The following is an 18130-nucleotide window of genomic DNA, read 5'->3' on the forward strand; positions in this document are numbered from 1 at the left end:
CCCACCCCCGTGGTGCACCTGTCACTTCCTGGTATGCATGCAGCATCTCACAGGGCCCCTGTGTGTGTATGTGAGCGTGCGTGCTGACCCCCTGCATGCATGTCAGGTGAGAGCTTTTACTCTGGGACAGTGGGAATGCCAGCCAGGTAGTGTCATTTAACTCTGCTTCTCATGGAGTGTAGAGTAGAATGGACCAAACAGGAAAGAACCTATTTCCGCCCACAAGGCCCACCCACCACAGAGCAGTTGGAACTAAGCTTATTTGAGAGCCTCCAGTGCAGCAGGGTGGTACCCTGCAGTGTCCAGGGTGTGCAGCCAGCTGCCAGTGGGGTTTACCTCCTGAGTCTGGCCAGGCATGTTTGAGAACAGTAATCACCCAGTAGTGGACATTGGCCAGGAGGACCAGTGGGAACTTGTGGAGCAAGTGTTTGGGATAGGAGAGACAAACTGGGGCTTGTTTTGTTAGGTTGCTAAGGGAACCCATGCCCATCCCTGCACACCTGGTAGCCATGTAAGAGAACAGGTTATCCAGAGTCTCTTCTTCGCTCTCTAAAACCATATCCTGTAAGATCTCCCTGCTAGATTCCCTGTCAGCCTGGGAGTCCCCTAAGGTCCCAAGGTTCTGTGTTCTGAGAAGCAGGCTCAGTGTTTATTTCTCATGGTGCCCTGTCTCGTTCTTTCTGAGTCTTGAGGCATGCAGCAGGAAAAACATGGGGTGCACAAGGTATTGTTCTCATGCCCTCATTATTACAGAAGAAGAAACTGAGCACAGACACCTGCCTTGAGCTAGTGAGGGTGGGTCCCTGCCTGGAATAGCAGCGGCCTAGGCCCCTGCCCCAGCACAGCGCACACAGGCATGCCCATCTACAGACACCTGTTTTGTGGGCCTCGTCCCAACGAAATACCCACAGTGCGGCCAGTGAGAGGCATGGACTGTTCTTTCTGGGGTCCATGTCTGGGATTTTGTACCCTTCGCGGAGCTGTGGGGGAGAACCAGCACCTCTGAAGACTGTACCCTGCCAGACTGCTATGAGCCCCCCCCCCCCGCCCGCTCTTCCTCCAGTATGGACCCCTCCCCTGTGGAATCTGGGATTCCCTCTCCTTTACCCATAGCTCCTTGTACGCCTAAAGCAGGCCACAGAAGAGGCAGAGCTCTTGCTTCCAATGTGGAGTGGCTCCCTGGGCAGGGGGTTTGGGGAGACTGGCAACAGAAGAGAGGTTCCAGGGCAGCCCAGAGAAGATGGTTCTGATGTGGTGGAGGGAAATATCCAGTCAGGTAAATTGTTTGGGCTTGGCCTGGTAAACATTGGAAGCCATGAAGGACTCTGATCGAGCTGAGGGGGTTAGGTGTAAGGTGGATTGGGTGCTCCAGAATGTAGCAGGAGATGAGGTAGAGCAGAGAGTGTGTGTGATAAGTAGGGGTCAGGAGGAGAGAGGACAATGGGAAGCCTGCATTCCAAAGGCCAGGCCAGGAGCAGCCTGCTAGAAGGAAGGGAGCTCTCAGACATGGCCTTCCAGCTTCTACTGAGGCTTGGCAGGGAGCCTGGGGCTTCTCCTGGAGTGAGAACCAGAACAAGGTGGAAGAAGAGGCTCCTGCTGAGTCTCAGGTTGCGCTGTTCCTTCTTGACATGGCCTAAAGACTTTGGGCCCAGGTGAGACAGCCCGCCAAGCAAGTAGCCCCTGCCTAAGAGGGTGGGGAGTGGCCACTTGTACACGGACGGATACCCCTTCTGCATCAGACACCATGACATACCTGGGGTGGCACCTGATCAGAATGGGGGCCGCCTAGGATGACCTGATGGTGGGGTGAAGATATGGTCTGGGCCACCAGAGCCCTGCTCCAGCAGCCCTAAAAGGGCCTCCTTCTGTCTCTTTTGCAGTGATGGGTCATTTCCCTATGACTCTGTTCCCTGGCAGCAGAATACCAACCAGCCTCCCGGCTCCCTCTCCGTGGTCACCACGGTGTGGGGAGTGACCAACACCTCCCAGAGCCAGGTAAGAGCCTGTCCCGCTCTCAGCCAACCCCTTCCTCACAGGAGCCTACCCCATCATGCTCTGGGCCCTCAGGCCACCACCACCTCATGCCTGCCCCGGGGCCATCACCTGCCAGCTCTGGAACCCCACTTGCAGGGGTCATCCACTGCCACACCCCAGAAATGGTCTCCACTTGCCTCAGTTGAGCTATTGCCGGGCCCCTGTAGATTGTCTCATGGTGTACTCCCTTATAGGGCCTTGAAGGTGTGGGTGGGTGGGGAGTTTCGCTGTCTAGGATATAGCAGATGATGGGGTACACCACATTTACTCCAGCTAAACAAGAGAACTTTCTCTGTGTTGTTAGTTTTATTAGAGTTTTGTAAGGCTGAGGCCTTTGACTCTTTGAGTGGCCTGAGTTAGAGTTCAGCAAGATGTTGCATTTTAGCCAGGAGGGAGATATCTTGCTTCCCCAGAGTCCCAGACACAGCTTTGTTCACCCCGTCACTAAACCCCATCCCCGTTGTAAGTGCTCAGCCCCTGGGAAACGGTTCCTGCCACCCATCTCCCCCTCCCCCACTCTACTCCCCATGTCACACTTTGTTTTCTCCATGACACCTCCATGGGTAATGGCCGCTCTGTGCTAACAGGTCCTTGGGAACCCCATGGCCAATGCCAACAACCCTATGAATCCAGGCGGCAACCCTATGGCGTCAGGCATGACCACCAGCAACCCCGGCCTCAACTCCCCGCAGTTCACGGGGCAGCAGCAGCAGTTCTCCAAGACCGGCCCTGCACAGCCTTACATCCAGCCTAGCATGTACGGACGGCCCAGCTACCCTGGCAGCGGGGGCTTCGGGGCCAGGTGAGCAGAGAAGCCTCTCCCCTCCCACCACCTCCATCCATGTGCTAGCTGAGATGCCCACCTGGGACATGTGAGCATAGCTGTCACTTGTCTTCCCCCTGCTAACTTGTCAGGGCTGGGGGGCTGATCACAGGGCCAGACACTGCATAAGCTGGGTGACATGCTCGCTTCTCAAAGTGACCCCTGTGTGCTTTGGTTCCACAAATTGAAAGCCACTAAAAAATAGCAGTGGCCCTGGGGTCATTTACCTCGAGGCTGTGCCTCACCAAAAACATAGGAAGAAAGAATGAAGTGGAAACTAAAGTCCCCTAGGTCACAAAAAGAAAGGAGCAGGGTCTGGGGCGGCAGACACCTGAGCTGCATTCCATACCTCCTCCTCCACCGAGCAGCACTGGGGGGCCGTGGGCACGTTTGGTGCCTCCGGATGCATGCTCACCCTGCTTGTCATAGCTCCATTTGTAACTCTTCTACCCTTTTCTCCCCACAGTTACCCCGGGGGTCCTAGCGCCCCTGCAGGCATGGGCATCCCTCCGCACACCAGGCCACCAGCCGACTTCACTCAGCCGGCAGCTGCAGCCGCCGCGGCTGCAGTAGCAGCTGCCGCTGCCACAGCCACAGCCACGGCCACGGCTACAGTGGCAGCCTTGCAGGAGACACAGAATAAGGATATAAACCAGTATGGACCGGTAAGGGTCCCCATCTAGCCTGGGAAAGAGAGCTTGGTGCGGGTGCTTCCCACAAGGGAGCTGATGGTCTGTGTGCTGGCTTTCCTTGGAAGCATGTGGAAGGAAGGGAGTATGTTAGGATCGAGTATGGCAGTGCCCCCAGGGGCAGCAGGGATGTCTGGGTGCTGTGTTCCATGTGGGTTAGGGGTTCATGTAGAGACATGGGCAAAGAGGCTTGGCAGTGCTCTCCGGGAACCCTAATCAGTGCCTAACACGGCCTTGTTCCCAGCCTGTCCTGTTGATGCCCTCTGTGGGTTCTGTTCAGGCCTCAGGGAAGCACCCCAGACCGTCAGAAGGATGGGGTGGGATAGAGGAGAAGGGGTGCCCCATAACGATGCAGGACAGGAGGCGTGGAGGTAGGTCCACAGAGCAGCTGGGCAGAAATGGAAGCCAGGGCCAGGTCTTGGTAGATGGAGGGAGGGTGTGTGTTCTCCATTAGCCAGGGGCCAGGGCTTGCAGGAAAGGACTTCAGCCTCCATCCTCATCTGCCTCCCTCTCCTGTATCCTCCCCCACCCTGTCCCTCCCACCCTTGTCCCCTTGCCTGCCTCCCTGGAAATGCTGCCTGTGCATTGGAGTGATTGCTCCCTACCCTCCCCTAATGCCCCAGCTACATCTTTCCCGTGTGGCCTGCAGAGGGCAGTAGTGAGCGCCGCAGGACAGGGCTTCCTCTGGGGCCTGGTCACTAGCAGCAGCCACACAGGAAAGTGTCCCTTATCCCTTAGCCCCCCAACCCTACCCTGCCCTCCCTGCACTTTCAATGCATGTGGCATTTTATTCTTTTTTTTTTCTTCTTCTTCTTCTCCCGTTGAAGGTCTGTTCCTCTTTCCAGATGGGTCCCACCCAGGCGTATAACAGCCAATTCATGAACCAGCCGGGGCCACGTGGGCCTGCCTCCATGGGGGGTAGCATGAACCCTGCCAGCATGGCGGCTGGCATGACTCCCTCGGGGATGAGCGGCCCTCCCATGGGCATGAACCAGCCCCGGCCGCCCGGCATCAGCCCCTTTGGCACACACGGGCAGCGGATGCCCCAGCAGACGTACCCGGGCCCCCGGCCCCAGTCCCTTCCTATTCAGAGCATAAAGAGGCCATACCCCGGAGAGGTGAGTGTGGGAGCACGCTGAAGCTGGGAAGGGCTGGCCTTGGAGACTAGACTCGGCTGTGGATGGGGCCTTGGAAAGGGTGTGCTTTCACAACCAGAAAATCTGGGCGGGTGTAAAGGAAGGGCCTTGGGATCCTGAACTCGTGGGGGTTGAGACCTGGCTCTGCCGTTTCCTAACTCGAACAAGTCATTTGGCTGTGACGATCACACCTCCCTCAGCCATGCCTCCCCACACCCCCTATGAGGCCTGCCTCGATTGCTCACCACCAAAGCCCCCTCTGTAAGCATCCTGTCCCAGGTCTTCCACTTGCACCCCTCTCTTCAACCATCTGGTCCCACACTGTGGCCTTTAGCTTGGGCTGCAGTAAGTTTTCCATCCTAAAGGACCTAAGTTCCTTGAATGCCCACCCCCCCCTCCACACCTACCCTATCACAGGCTGGATGACCTTGCTACTGGCAGAGGTTATCCTGAATCCAAAGCTCAAGAATGGGGACCGGAGCCTAGCTGAATATCCTGGAGGCCAGAGCAAACCCTGACCCTCTAGCTAGTTGGCACTAGTGGGGGGAGGGGTGTGAGAAAGACTGTGGGTTGTGGCTGTCCTTGGGGAACCTTAGGCTGCTAGCCTGACTCCTGGTACACAACCCTGCATAGTTGCTGAGCCCTCTTCTCTGCCTCCTCAGCACTCAAACCCTGAGCTGCCAGCCTCAAGGAATGAGAGCTTGGATGCGCTTGCAGCAGAAAAGCTGCCATGGGCATCAGCCCTGTGCCAGTGCCAGGCTACTGGCTTCGTGCGGGGATGGGGGATACTGGGCATTGAACTCAGAGCCTCACACTTGCTAAGCAGCCACTCTACCACTTGCAAAACTCTTAACAGTGCCTTTTTTATTTTGGGGATAGGGTCTCACTTTATGCTTTAGGCCAGCCTAGGCTGTGGTTCTCCTACTTGTGCTTTCTCTGTAGCTGGGATAATGCAATTCTCCACCGTACTCAGCTGTTGGTTAACATGGAGTCTTGTGAGCTTTTATCCTTGGACCTGCCTCAAACTTTGATCCTTCCTTCTCTGCCTCCCAAGTAGCTAGGATTATAGGATTGAGTTACCATGTCTGTCTTCCTGGTTCCCAAAGGAATCATCTTCGCACAGAGCACTACCCATCTGTTGTCCGGGTGTGCAGTGCTTGGTCTCAGGCCAGGTGCTGACTGAGAGCTCTGGCCTTCATCTTGCCAGACGTGCTTATCCCACCATAGAGATGGTGGGACATTAGGGGGTGGGCTGGAGTCAGGTCACCTGGTCCCTACAGGATTCTTCAGCTTGGTAGGCAGGCACCACACACCTGCTGGGGGGCAGTGGGGGGCAGGGAGCACAGAATGCTGAAGGGTAAGCTCTGTTATTTAGAGTGTGAGTCATGGAGAGTTCTTGATGTGCTGGCCACTCTGACATGTACCAACATGCACAGGAGCACAGTCACCTGCCATACCTCTGAGTGTAAGCATGAGACACACTTAGATGAGGAGAGTGTGGGCTGCAGGGCCCCTGAGAGTCATTTGATGCTCCCAGCAGGGAATGTGGTTGAAGATGGCCCTGTCTCCTGTCTGATTGCCCCTGCCAGAAGGGATTGTCCAGCTCCCTCACCAGCCATTCTCCCAGCCTCTGCCTGTGTGGCCGGTTGACAGTAGCCTTGAGCTAGATGCTGGGTGTGCTCAGTGTGAGGCACAGGGCCAGTGCCACTCAGATTCACCCTCAGAGTGCAGGGTGCTTTCTGGGAGCACACCCAGTGGCCTGCCACCTTGGGGTATGGCAGCAGGGCACCATATTCCTGATGGAAAGAAAGTGTCCGAGGAGGTATGAGCCAGGAAGAAGGGCTTCACTGGGAGGTGGCATATGAGCCAGACAGGCAAGACCCTGCCTCTGGCTTGAAGGGCCCATCTAGTCCAGCTTGCCTCCTTCCCTAGGCAAGGAGGGTGTTTGTGAGTAGAAACCACAACCTTGTGGTGAGTGCCAGCCCCGGAATTGGAAGGAGCAGCTTGGAGACAAGAGAAGTGACCATCTCTTTCCTGTCCTCTCTCCGCAGCCACAGCCCAACTATGGAAACCAGCAATATGGACCAAACAGCCAGTTCCCCACCCAGCCGGGCCAGTACCCGACTCCCAACCCTCCAAGGCCACTCACCTCTCCCAACTACCCTGGGCAAAGGATGCCAAGCCAGCCCAGCACTGGGCAGTACCCGCCCCCCACGGTCAACATGGGGCAGTATTACAAGGTGAGTGTCCACCCTGGGGCCGCCTCAAATCTCTTGCTTTCTTACCATTCCCATCTGTGCCCCCCACCCTGTATCCTGACCCTTCATGTGCTCCCTGATGACCCCAAGAGGCAGGGAGTGGGGGGAATTTCAGGGAGGACCATGCATTACATCCTTGTTTTCTTACCGAACCACCATGCTGCTTGGACTTCAGTATCAGTGGATAGGAAGGCAGACTGGCTTTTCTCGGTTCCTGTTCTCATGGGATTTGGATGGTCCTTTTCTTTCTCCTTATTTATGGCACAAGCAAGAAAATAACAATAGAGGAAGTAAGGGTTGTTGTTTTTTTTAATCATATACCCTGATTATATTTACATTTTATTCTAAAGTGTATCTCTCCATGCAGATAGGGCAGCAACACATTACAAACTGTTATTCTAACTAGTCTTGACTCTGTTTGGGGTTTTTTTCTGGGGCAGGGGTGCAGCTTGAGGTTTCTGTGGTTGTTGTCATTTTTGTACTGGTCCTGGGGCTTGAATGCAGAACGTGGCACTGTCCCTTAGCTTTTTCACTCAGAGCTGGTGCTCAACCACTCAAGTCACAGCTCCACTTCCAAGGTTTTTTTTTTTATTATTATTTGTTTGGTTTTGGTTTTGTTTTGGTGATTAGTTGTTAATTTGGTAGACTTTCCTGGTCAAGCTAGCTTGGAACCATGATCCTCAGATCTTAGCTTCCTAAGTAGATAGGATTACAGGCATGGACCAGCACCCAGCTTTGAGTCTGGGAGTCTGGGTTTTTCTGCCTAGCCTGAGTTCACTGCATGTTAATTATTGCCACAGAAATCACTACATCCTAGTTAGTTTCCCACTGCCCCCCTCGGTCAGTCGGTTGGTAGCCGGTCTGTCTGCCTGCCTGTGTGTGTGTGTGTGTGTGTGTGTGTGTGTGTGTGTGTGTGTGTGTGTGTGTGTCTCTTCACTTTTGGTCTTTTCTCTTTTGCTTTTGCTTTTCTATGTGTATGTGTGCTCTTGTGCACATGAGCGTGCTCCCCAATGGTAGGGCTTAAACTGAACCAACCACACCTCTACTTCCATCATTTTGCTACATAATTGGAAATATTAGTCTGGTTTATCTGCCCAAGCTGGGTTCGAACCGTGATTCTCAGAGCCTAACTTAAGATTTTTCACTCTGAAATGATATTGTGATAAGTATCTTCAGGCTTCTAGGCTTTTCCTTCAGGAGGACCATGAAACCCAGGAAGGATGACATCATTGCATTATTTTATATTACTCTCCAAAGAATCGTGCTGGCAGATGTGGCCACCTGCCTGTGTCTTTACCATCTTTACTTCCAACTTCAGCCCACCTTAGGGGTTGCTATTTTGTTGTTGTTGTTGTTGTTGGTGGTGGTGGTGGTGGTGGTGGTCATGGGGCTTGAATTCAGAGCTTAGGTGCTATCCCTGAGCTCTTTTGCTCAAGGCCAGCGCTCTACCACTTTAAGCCATAGTACCACTTTCAGTTTTGTCTTATTTTGTTTTGTTTTTTTGCCAGTCTTGGGGCTTGGACTCAGAGTCAGGGCACTGTTCCTGAGCTTCTTTTGCTTAAGGCTAGCATGCTACCACTTGAGTCATAGTGCTACTTTCAACCTTTTCTGTTTATGTGGTACTGAGAATCAAACCTAGGGCTTCATGCATGCTAGGCAAGCACTCTACTACTAAGCCATATTTCCAGTCCCACCTCCAGTTTTTGAGTGGTTAACTGGAGATGAGAATCTCACAGGGACTTTTCTGCCCTGGCTGGCTTTGAACTGCAGTCCTCAGATCTCAGCCTTCTGAGTAGCTAGGATTACAGGTGTGAGCCACTGGTGCCTGACAGGTGTTGCCGTTTTTGTGGATGCCTTTACTAAGTTGATGGCTATGGACAGACCCAAGGGCACTCTGGCTGGCCCTCCCTGACCCAGAAGTCCCCTCCTCAGATTGCAGGCTCAAGAGAGAATCGGGGAGGGGTGTTTCTCCTGCCCTCCACTCACCAAATTGTTCATCCTTTTTTCAACAGCCAGAACAGTTTAATGGACAGAACAACGCCTTCTCGGGGAGCAGCTACAGCAACTACAGCCAAGGGAATGTCAACAGGGTATGTACCACGTCTCAGATATCCCACATGTTGTGGTCCCAGCTTCTCAGAGTTCATGAGGGTGGGGGGGGGGGGTACTTTCTCACCATCTGGGTCCAGAGACACCCAGCACATACAGTCTACACTCTGATGATTGACTAAGGACAAGTTCAGGCCCTAGAGAAAACATGGCAGGGATGGAGTGAGGATACCCAGACCAAGGGTCCCAAGGGGATGTGGCCTAGAGTCATGATGTGTGGGAGGCTACAAGGCCGGTCCCCGCTCTCCTCCCCACCTACCCTGAGCCTCAGTGCTCCTTCCTGTAGTGGCTCTGGGGCTCTGTATCCAGCTGACCTCGGAGAAGCTCAGTGGCTTGAGATGTGGATGAAGGGTGGGGACCCTTTCCCTGGTCATTTGTCTTCCAAAGGGATCAGGGGCCAGCAGGAGAGAGGGATCTCCTTGGGGAGATTCCACTCCTGGGACTAGCCCTAGGTAGAACCCAGGAGCAGGTGGGATGAAAGTTCACAGCCAGGACCCCCTGACGGGCTTGTGTCCCATAACCCATCTGTGGTTTCTCTTTCCTCTAGCCTCCCAGGCCGGTTCCTGTGGCAAATTACCCCCACTCACCTGTTCCAGGCAACCCCACGCCCCCCATGACCCCTGGGAGCAGCATCCCTCCCTACCTATCCCCTAGCCAAGATGTCAAACCGCCTTTCCCGCCCGACATCAAGCCAAATATGAGCGCTCTGCCGCCACCCCCAGGTGAGAGCCCTACACATTTCATTCACTCCCTTGAATTCGGCTCTAACCAGGACCCCCAATGGGCCAGGAACAAGGGGTCCAGGGGCTGGGCTACCTGTGCAGGGCCATGCAGAAGTACAGGAGCAGTGCATATAGAAAAGCTCCACTCAGAGGGAGTGTGTGTGTGTGTGCGCGCTCATGTGTGTTTGCACACATGTGTGCGCAGTAGTACTGGGGCTTGAACTCAGCCTGGGTGCTATTTCTTGGATGTGTTTTGTTGGTATTGTTGCTGTTGTTGTTGTTTTTGCTTAAGCCTGGCACTGCTACTTTAGTACATTGCTCCACTTCTGGATTTGTTCACTGGAGATACAGGTCTCACAGGCTCTCCTGCCCTGCTGGTTTCAAACCTCAATCCTCAGATCAGGATTACAGAGGTGGGGTGGGGGCTGAGAAAAGCCAGCAGGAAGAGCCTGGGCCTTCCAAGATAAGACAACAAAAGGAGAAGCTGGCAGACTTATGGTCAGGCAGGCTTAAGGAAGCCTGGGCACCCCACGGGTGTGTGTGTGTGTGTGTGTGTGTGTGTGTGTGTGTGTGTGTGTGTGTGTGTGTGTGTGTGTGTGCACCCCACGGGGTGTGTGTGTGTGTGTGTCTGGCTTGCGTCTGGGTTCCTTGAGCATGCCTGGGGGTGGTGTGTCAGGTGGGCAAGGGAGATCCTGTTGTGGTCGGGAGACCTGTGACTCATCAGCTCTGTGTTCCCCCTCCCCCGCCCTGCCCCCTCCAGCCAACCACAACGATGAGCTGCGGCTCACCTTCCCAGTGCGGGACGGCGTGGTGCTGGAGCCCTTCCGCCTGGAGCACAACCTGGCCGTCAGCAACCATGTGTTCCACCTGCGGCCCACTGTCCACCAGACACTGATGTGGAGGTGAGCGTCATCACCGTGCGGCCGTGCACAGGTGGTAGCCACGCCTTCTTGTTACCCTCACCTGTCCAGCATCACTGTGTGGCCCCTCTCCCGAGCAAGTCTCTAGGGATGTCATGCAGAACCCACAGGCATGGAACAGGAACCAGCCACCCAAGGGCTGGGAAGAGAAAACAGTCAAGACTTGGACCAGGGCCCCTGTGGCCAGAGCCACAGAGATGAAGGACAGCAGGAAGGACCAGGCAGGCTCACTGACCACTACCTACAGCAAAGCCTGACCACCAAGCAGAGCTGACCCTCCCCAGAACAGGCTTGAGGCCAGTGTCTGGAGGAAGCCCCCCCCCCCCAAACCAGCACCTGGGCTTATCGCTTGCTATGATTTTGAAAGCAAGCAGAGATTTTCCCTTTGACAAATGAGGAAACAGCTGGAGAAGAGCCTTAATAGTCACACAGCCGGCAGGAGGCAGAACTGAGACTTGGGCCTGGGGCTTCGGGTGGCCATAGCCAACCTAAGATGTCTTCATCTTTGTCCTTCGTCCTTGGGCAAAAGGTCACTCACATTGTCACTTGGTGCCTAGGACTAGCCACCAGACTCACACAGCTCTAGATGGCTCTGAGTGGCCACAGAGTGGGCCTCCAGGTGGGCCTGCAGGACTCACAAGCTAGGATGTCCAGATAGAAGGATGTCCCATACATGAATGGACCTAAGCCTAGAGTGCATGTACCACCATACCCCTTCCTTAGAAGTGCTCTGGCCTAGAAGGGTGGGTTCTATGGATCTAAAGGTGGGTTTAGTTAGCCTCTTAGCTAGCCTCTGTCTAGGAGATGCCAGGACGGTCATAACAGGAGTGCAGCAGGTGTGTGGAGATGCTGGGAGCTCAGGGTGTTGGGGCCAATTTTCAGTACATGATGAGATGTGGGAAGATGAGAGAGCAGGTGAATCAGGGGAAAGGATGGTGACTAGGATTGGGGTCCTTGGGATCTGAAGGCTGATGATGCATTTGGAGGTGGGGAGAAGGGGGGATGGCTCGTGGAGTCAAGCTGAGCCCATCCTGCCCCACCCCGACTCTAGGTCGGACTTAGAGCTACAGTTCAAGTGCTACCACCATGAGGACCGGCAGATGAATACCAACTGGCCAGCCTCCGTGCAGGTCAGCGTCAACGCCACACCCCTCACCATCGAGCGCGGTGACAATAAGACCTCACACAAGCCGCTGCACCTCAAGCACGTCTGCCAGCCTGGCCGAAACACAATCCAGATCACCGTGACTGCCTGCTGCTGCGTGAGTGTGCTGGGCGGGCAGGCTCAGGGGCAGCCCCACCCAGGCAGGACCTGCCCTTGGGAACGACACCGCCATCTCCATAATGATCAGAGATTCTGTGCCACGGCCTCAAACTCTCTTCCCCTTCTGCCTCCATGCAGCCCATATGTACAGCTACTTCCTTCCTCGCCCCCCCCCCCCACCTGCACTCGTCTTCCATTGGTGAAGTTCTGTGTCTCTCAATGCTGTGGGTGGTCTGCTCTCACCTCATTTGCATGGAATTTTTACATTCCAACAACCTTTTCCTCCAAACCTATCTCCACTAAATGGGGGATTAAGTCTCTTTCTTTACCTAGACTTTTGGTCTAAAGGTAGTATATGCCTGTGTGTTTAGAGGTGGTGTATGTGTGAGAGAGGAGAGGGACAGAGAGATTTAGGACCATGCTTAGGCCATTCTGTCCATGTAGGTTGCGAATCACACAGGGCTTACCTGGGTAATTTATGTGGGAGTAAACTGCCTGCCAATCTGCTGGCCATTCTAGAAGACCCAGAAAAAAATGCTCTGGTCCCAGCCTTGCAAGCAGAGAGGCTCTGAGGCTGCAGAAATGAATAAGTGTCTCCCGACTAGAGGTGCTTTATATGCAAGGCTGTTTAACTAGGAGCATGAGGAACCTGGCCAGGTGGAGATGGGAGTATGCGGTCTGAGAGGGCTTCCTAGAGGAGGGAGGGCAGGGAAGAGCCCTCTCACCAGGGAGAGCTACAGACCCGTTGTTGGAGCAGTAACAGAAGCAGTTAGGAGGCCAGCTGGGCTCCAATCCTGAGGCCTTGCATTCCATAAACTCCTCCAGAAGACATTTCAGAGTCAAAAGGCTACCATGTCGGCCTGGAGCAGAGACTCTGTCCCAAAGGACCAGCTCCTCAGTCCCTGGGTACCTTTTGGCTTCTGGGGCTCCCACTCCCAGGTCCTAGAGGAAACTGGGCTGCAGAAGCTGCAAGTGGAGTGGGCATGGAGGACCAACTAAGCATGCCCTCTTATCCCCACAGTCCCACCTCTTCGTGCTGCAGCTGGTGCACCGGCCCTCCGTGCGCTCTGTGCTGCAGGGTCTCCTCAAGAAGCGCCTGCTCCCAGCTGAGCACTGCATCACAAAAAGTGAGTCGGTCGAGGGTTGAGGAGAGGGAGTGTGAGGCTGGGCCTGAAGGGAGCTTTTTGCTGATCCAGTAAATCTGACAAGTGCCAGATTGAGTTTCTGTGAGCTTTGCAGAAATCCACCCACCCCCTCCCATGCTTCACAAAGGTGGGGTATGTGCTGCAGAGATCAGGAAAATACCTCACCTCCTTCTCTGGCTACATGTCACCCGTGAAGTTCCTGTCTGCGTTCAAGGCAGCAGGGTCTAAGGAGTCAAGTTCTGCCTTGTACTACCCAGTGTGGCACACGCCAGGGCACGTTTGGGAACATTCATGGTTTGCCCCCTCAGCAGGATTTTACCCCTCCCCCCCTCCAACCTCTCGCCTCACCCACCTGTTTCTTCTGCCCCACAGTCAAGAGGAATTTTAGCAGTGTGGCTGCCTCCTCAGGCAACACAACCCTCAACGGGGAGGATGGCGTGGAGCAGACAGCCATCAAGGTGTCCCTGAAATGTCCCATCACGTTCCGGCGCATCCAGCTGCCTGCCCGAGGCCATGACTGCAAGCACGTCCAGGTGAGCATTTCTAAGAGGTACGCCTGGAAGGCAAGCCACCTGGAGCATGCAGGGATGGCAAGAGACAAGTAGCAGGGCCAACAGGGCCTGCGTGTGGTCATCAGCCTGACTTCACACCTTCCCTTGCCATCCTTTCTCCTTTGGGTTCCATCTCAGAGTACCCAGAAATATGGCTAGCTAGATATGTCATTATTTCGGCAGATGTCAGAGGCAGGCAGGCAGGTACACCTCTGCCTGAACAGGTAGCTGTGAAATGAGTGTCACCAGCCGGCCTGGCTCTGAGAACTGTGGGCAGCCCTGGCAGGAGCTATGCATCACGGGAGGCTGCCCTCCAGAAGCGGGAGGCCAGGAGTCACTCCTGCCAAAAACTGGGTGTCAGAACCCTCCCGCTCCCCACACCCCACCTTGCAGTCACGGCTCCTCTTACAGGCTGAGGAGTGGGGCTCCCTTCCTCCGAGAGAATGCATGGGCCCAACAGCATACACGTTTGCTTTCACTTGTCTGACATGGAATCAAGAACTTGATCCATTTTGTTCTGGGTCCCTGGCCTGCTCTTGTCCTCAGGAGGCAAAAACAGTGAGCCGCCTGGGGTGGAGAGAATACCAGGAGAACTTCCCAAAGGATGTAGGCAGGGAGTCCTGTGGGGCCCAAGGTGCTGGTGAGAGGGATGGTGGGGTGGGCAGAGGCGCCAGGGAGTCTGCGGGGCTGGTTTACCAGGCCATTTTACTCCACCCTCTTGCTGCCTCCTTCTCTAATAGGGACTTCTTCCTAAGAGTCCTCCCCAGGGTGCAGTCTAGTCTTGCTTGTCTGTCTGACTGTCTCTCCCTGGCCTCTGCAGTGCTTTGACCTGGAGTCGTACCTGCAGCTGAATTGTGAGAGAGGGACCTGGAGATGTCCTGTATGCAAGTGAGTGATACCCACCTCTGCCAGGCCACACAGAGAAGGACCCGCCACCCTGGCCTCCTCCTGGGGCTCCAGCCCCTTCTCCCTGTTCTGAACACAGAACTGAACCCAACTCCACAGAGGAGCCCCATCCTTGGCCTGTCATTTGTGCTGCCTGGTCACAGAGTGCCCTGTTTGTGCCACTGCAGTACCAGCAGCATAGGGGAGGGGTGGGCTGTGCCCCAGGAGAGAACCATCTAACCCTGTTCTTCTCTTCAGTAAAACCGCACTGCTCGAGGGCCTGGAGGTGGATCAGTACATGTGGGGGATCCTGAATGCCATCCAACAGTAAGTGGGGCCCCTGCTGATGGGGTGTGGCCTGGGGTAAATACAGCCCAGATGACTTCCCTGGCCAGGCCAGCAGACCACTGACCTCCACCCATGCCCCCCAGACACACACACACACACACACACACACACACACACACACACACACACACTTCTTAGCCAGAACCGGAAGCCAATAGTGCACTTCATAGCAACTCCCAGAAAAGGGGCCCCGTCGGGGGGCTTTGTGGCCAGCTGTCTACCTCAAGCCCAGCCACTTGCTTCTCCTAGCCTCAGTTTCCCCATCTCACTCAGACACAAAGGGCTTCACCAGACTCCTGTCCTGTGCACAGTGATGAGAAGGGTTGGAGGTCCTTGGCCTTGTCTGCAAAACCAGGCATCCCAGATCCTCAGCTCTGCCTTCCTTGATCCCCCAGCTCCGAGTTTGAAGAAGTCACCATCGACCCCACCTGCAGCTGGCGGCCGGTGCCCATCAAGTCCGACCTGCATATTAAGGATGACCCCGACGGCATCCCCTCCAAGCGGTTCAAGACCATGAGCCCTAGCCAGATGATTATGCCCAATGTCATGGAGATGATCGCTGCCCTGGGCCCTGGCCCGTCCCCCTATCCACTCCCGCCTCCCCCCAGTGGCGCCACCTCCAATGACTACAGCAACCAAGGTGTGTGAAGTTGGACGAGAGAAGGCCGGAGGGAGGGAAGGAGGGCAGCTCAGACCTGTTGTCCATGCTGATGGTGGCAGGTGCAGGAGAGGAGGGGAAGAAGCAGAGGCGGTACACGCCAAAGCTCGCTGGACTTGGACAGTGGGCCAAGCCCGGGGGCTTCAGAACTTGCTCTGCTGGGTTCTACAACTGCTGCCTCTCCTGGGAACTCCTGTGTTTCTCTGTAATGTCCATTTTTGTCCCATCCCTTCGACTCTCCTCTAAGAAGTCCAGGCACTGGGAGCCCCAGCCTTTGCCAGGTCACCGTCACCCTGTGGCTCTCACCCTGATGCCACTTCACCCTCCAGTGCAGAGGGAGGCCGCTCCCCAGCCAGGATCAGTGATTGTAGGTCTCTAGGGCACCCAGGTAATTGATGGCCCTGAGATGCTAGTCCACCTAGCCAGAGTCCCACAGCATTTCAGCATGCTGACTCTCTGAGCTTCGCCATTGCCATGTAGCATGGGATGCAATGGCTTGCCAGACCCCCTTCACCCAAATCTTTATGAGCCTGGGACTGCTCACAGAAGAGCCTCTGGGCCTGCGTCTCTCAGTTACAAGATGCAGCCTTGCAGGGGACTAGTTCAGCAGCTCCTCTGATGGGCTCGTTCCATGTCCTTCCTGCCCCATAGAAGCTGGCCTGTGCCCTTTCTCCCAGTCTGTCCCTCTGTAGCCACAGAGCTGCAAACACCCCAGTTCCTGGGATGAGGCTGCATTACTGCCCAGAAACCTAGGGGTACAGGTGCCTTGCCAGCCACCCAGGAAGAAAAGAAAATGGCCCTTACCTTTATGTGGCCTAATCTCTGAGGGCAGCACCTTCCTCTGAGTGTCAACCCCCACCTTACCCCCATCTCCCTCCCTCCCTAGGCAACAACTACCAGGGCCATGGCAATTTTGACTTCCCTCACGGGAACCCCGGTGGGACATCCATGAACGACTTCATGCATGGGCCCCCCCAGCTCTCTCACCCCCCGGACATGCCCAACAACATGGCTGCCCTGGAGAAACCCCTCAGCCACCCCATGCAAGAAACTGTGAGTACCGCTTCTTAGCACCCCGGCCTTCCCGCAGCTGCTGTCTGGGCCTCTGTCTGGGACTGACTGGGGCAGAAGCCCTCCCTTGGGACTTTCCTCCTGGGGATAAGCTTGATTCTCTCCCAGGAAAAGGGGGACCCCTATTAGGTGTTGGCTTAGAAGGAAGTAAGGGGACTGAAGTAGATCATCAGCATCCATGAACTTGGCTATTCTACTGGGACTTTGCAGTCTATGGAGACTGCTTCTAGTGCGCGTGCATACGTGCACGCACGCACACACACACCCACATACATATGATTCCAGCCACCTAGAAGTTTGTCCCACACCCAGGCACTTCCCTCAGGATGTAATCTTGGGGCCATCACCACCTCCTTCAAAAGGAAAGTGCCAGGAAGCTCAAGTACCCTGGAGTGTGCTCTCCTCATCCTGGAGTGGCTAGGGATGTGCCCTGGGGCATGGTGTCCTGTGCTGGCCACTTGCCTTCCCCTCCTATCACTTAGCAGCTGGGTAGGAGGCCTGACCATCCTCCAGAGTCTTGTCTAGTAAATACGAAGTCATCCCACTCTATGCAACAAATGTTTCTTGGACCATGCTCTTGGGTCAGACTTTTGCTAAGTGTGAACAAGTCTTGTATCCTAGAAGGGCCTATGTGGAGGAAGAACATTTGAAGTTTAAGGGGAAACCAAGACCCAAGGACTGAATGACCTTGTCTGAGGCCTCAGTTACCTTGAGAAGGGTCAGCTGCTAAGGAATTCAACAGCTGGAGTGGGGGGCAGGGAGGGTGCATGTCTCTCCAGCAGGGTTGGGAGCTACATCAGAAAGCTAACTCCAGCCTGCTTCCAGTGGTTCACACCTGTAATCCTGGGCACTCAGGAAGCAGAGATCTGAGAATTCCAGTTTGAAGCCAGCCCTGGCAGGAAAGTCCTCCAGTACCTCCAGTGAACCACCAGAAAGCACAAGCCTTGAGTAAAAAGCCAAGAGAAAACATGAGTTCAAACCCCAATACTCCCCCCAACACAAACATACACACACACAAAGTCACTCCAATCCTGTCATCTTCCATTCTGTAGCCTAAAGGAAGGAACCACATAGCTCCCTGAGTCTCAGCAGTAGCAAAGGTTAATTTTCTACACCATGAGACTTTCAGCCTCCCGGGACTTCCTTTCTCTTCAGGCCTTCTGGAAGTTGATGATGGGAGGCCATATATATATACTTTCTCTTACCAGCCAGACTTTGTCCTGTCTTCTGTGAGCCCTGTCACCAGGACTCTGTGCCGGGGGGACCTCGGCCCAGGGGGCTGACTTCAGAGCCCTCAGATTACTCCCTAGATGGGTTCTGTTTTTTTCTGATTTCCCACTGCTCGCAGAAGGCCAACAGACCCTGAACTACAGCAGGGGGCGGGAGGGGAAAGGGGAGACAAGGATGTCCCATATCAAATCCAAACATACTCAGACAGAACACACCTGCCTCGGCTGAGTGTTCCCATGCACACCAGGTCAGGTGAGAGTCTCCAGCCAGGCACTGAGGTGCCCAAG

At 55.0% G+C, this 18130-nt stretch overlaps 1 protein-coding gene across 6 annotated transcripts in view; it reads left to right on the forward strand.

The window, feature by feature from the left end:
• The window catches only part of Zmiz1 (zinc finger MIZ-type containing 1), a 225900-nt gene that overhangs the window by 200535 nt on the left and 7235 nt on the right, over positions 1 to 18130 (forward strand). For 5 of the 6 annotated variants that reach the window (XM_048339140.1, XM_048339143.1, XM_048339141.1 and 2 more), the window contains 15 exons: positions 1881 to 1995; positions 2622 to 2836; positions 3324 to 3522; positions 4374 to 4664; positions 6734 to 6922; positions 8953 to 9030; positions 9597 to 9771; positions 10532 to 10673; positions 11743 to 11953; positions 12977 to 13082; positions 13473 to 13633; positions 14472 to 14539; positions 14795 to 14863; positions 15280 to 15524; positions 16429 to 16595. In XM_048339140.1, the coding sequence (XP_048195097.1) occupies positions 1881 to 1995; positions 2622 to 2836; positions 3324 to 3522; positions 4374 to 4664; positions 6734 to 6922; positions 8953 to 9030; positions 9597 to 9771; positions 10532 to 10673; positions 11743 to 11953; positions 12977 to 13082; positions 13473 to 13633; positions 14472 to 14539; positions 14795 to 14863; positions 15280 to 15524; positions 16429 to 16595 (2431 nt within the window). The remainder of the gene's footprint in view (positions 1 to 1880; positions 1996 to 2621; positions 2837 to 3323; positions 3523 to 4373; positions 4665 to 6733; positions 6923 to 8952; positions 9031 to 9596; positions 9772 to 10531; positions 10674 to 11742; positions 11954 to 12976; positions 13083 to 13472; positions 13634 to 14471; positions 14540 to 14794; positions 14864 to 15279; positions 15525 to 16428; positions 16596 to 18130) is intronic. The other variant, XM_048339142.1, reaches the window with a different exon arrangement.

Source organism: Perognathus longimembris, chromosome 2 (genome assembly GCF_023159225.1).
Source record: "Perognathus longimembris pacificus isolate PPM17 chromosome 2, ASM2315922v1, whole genome shotgun sequence".
Classification (NCBI taxonomy): domain Eukaryota; kingdom Metazoa; phylum Chordata; class Mammalia; order Rodentia; family Heteromyidae; genus Perognathus; species Perognathus longimembris.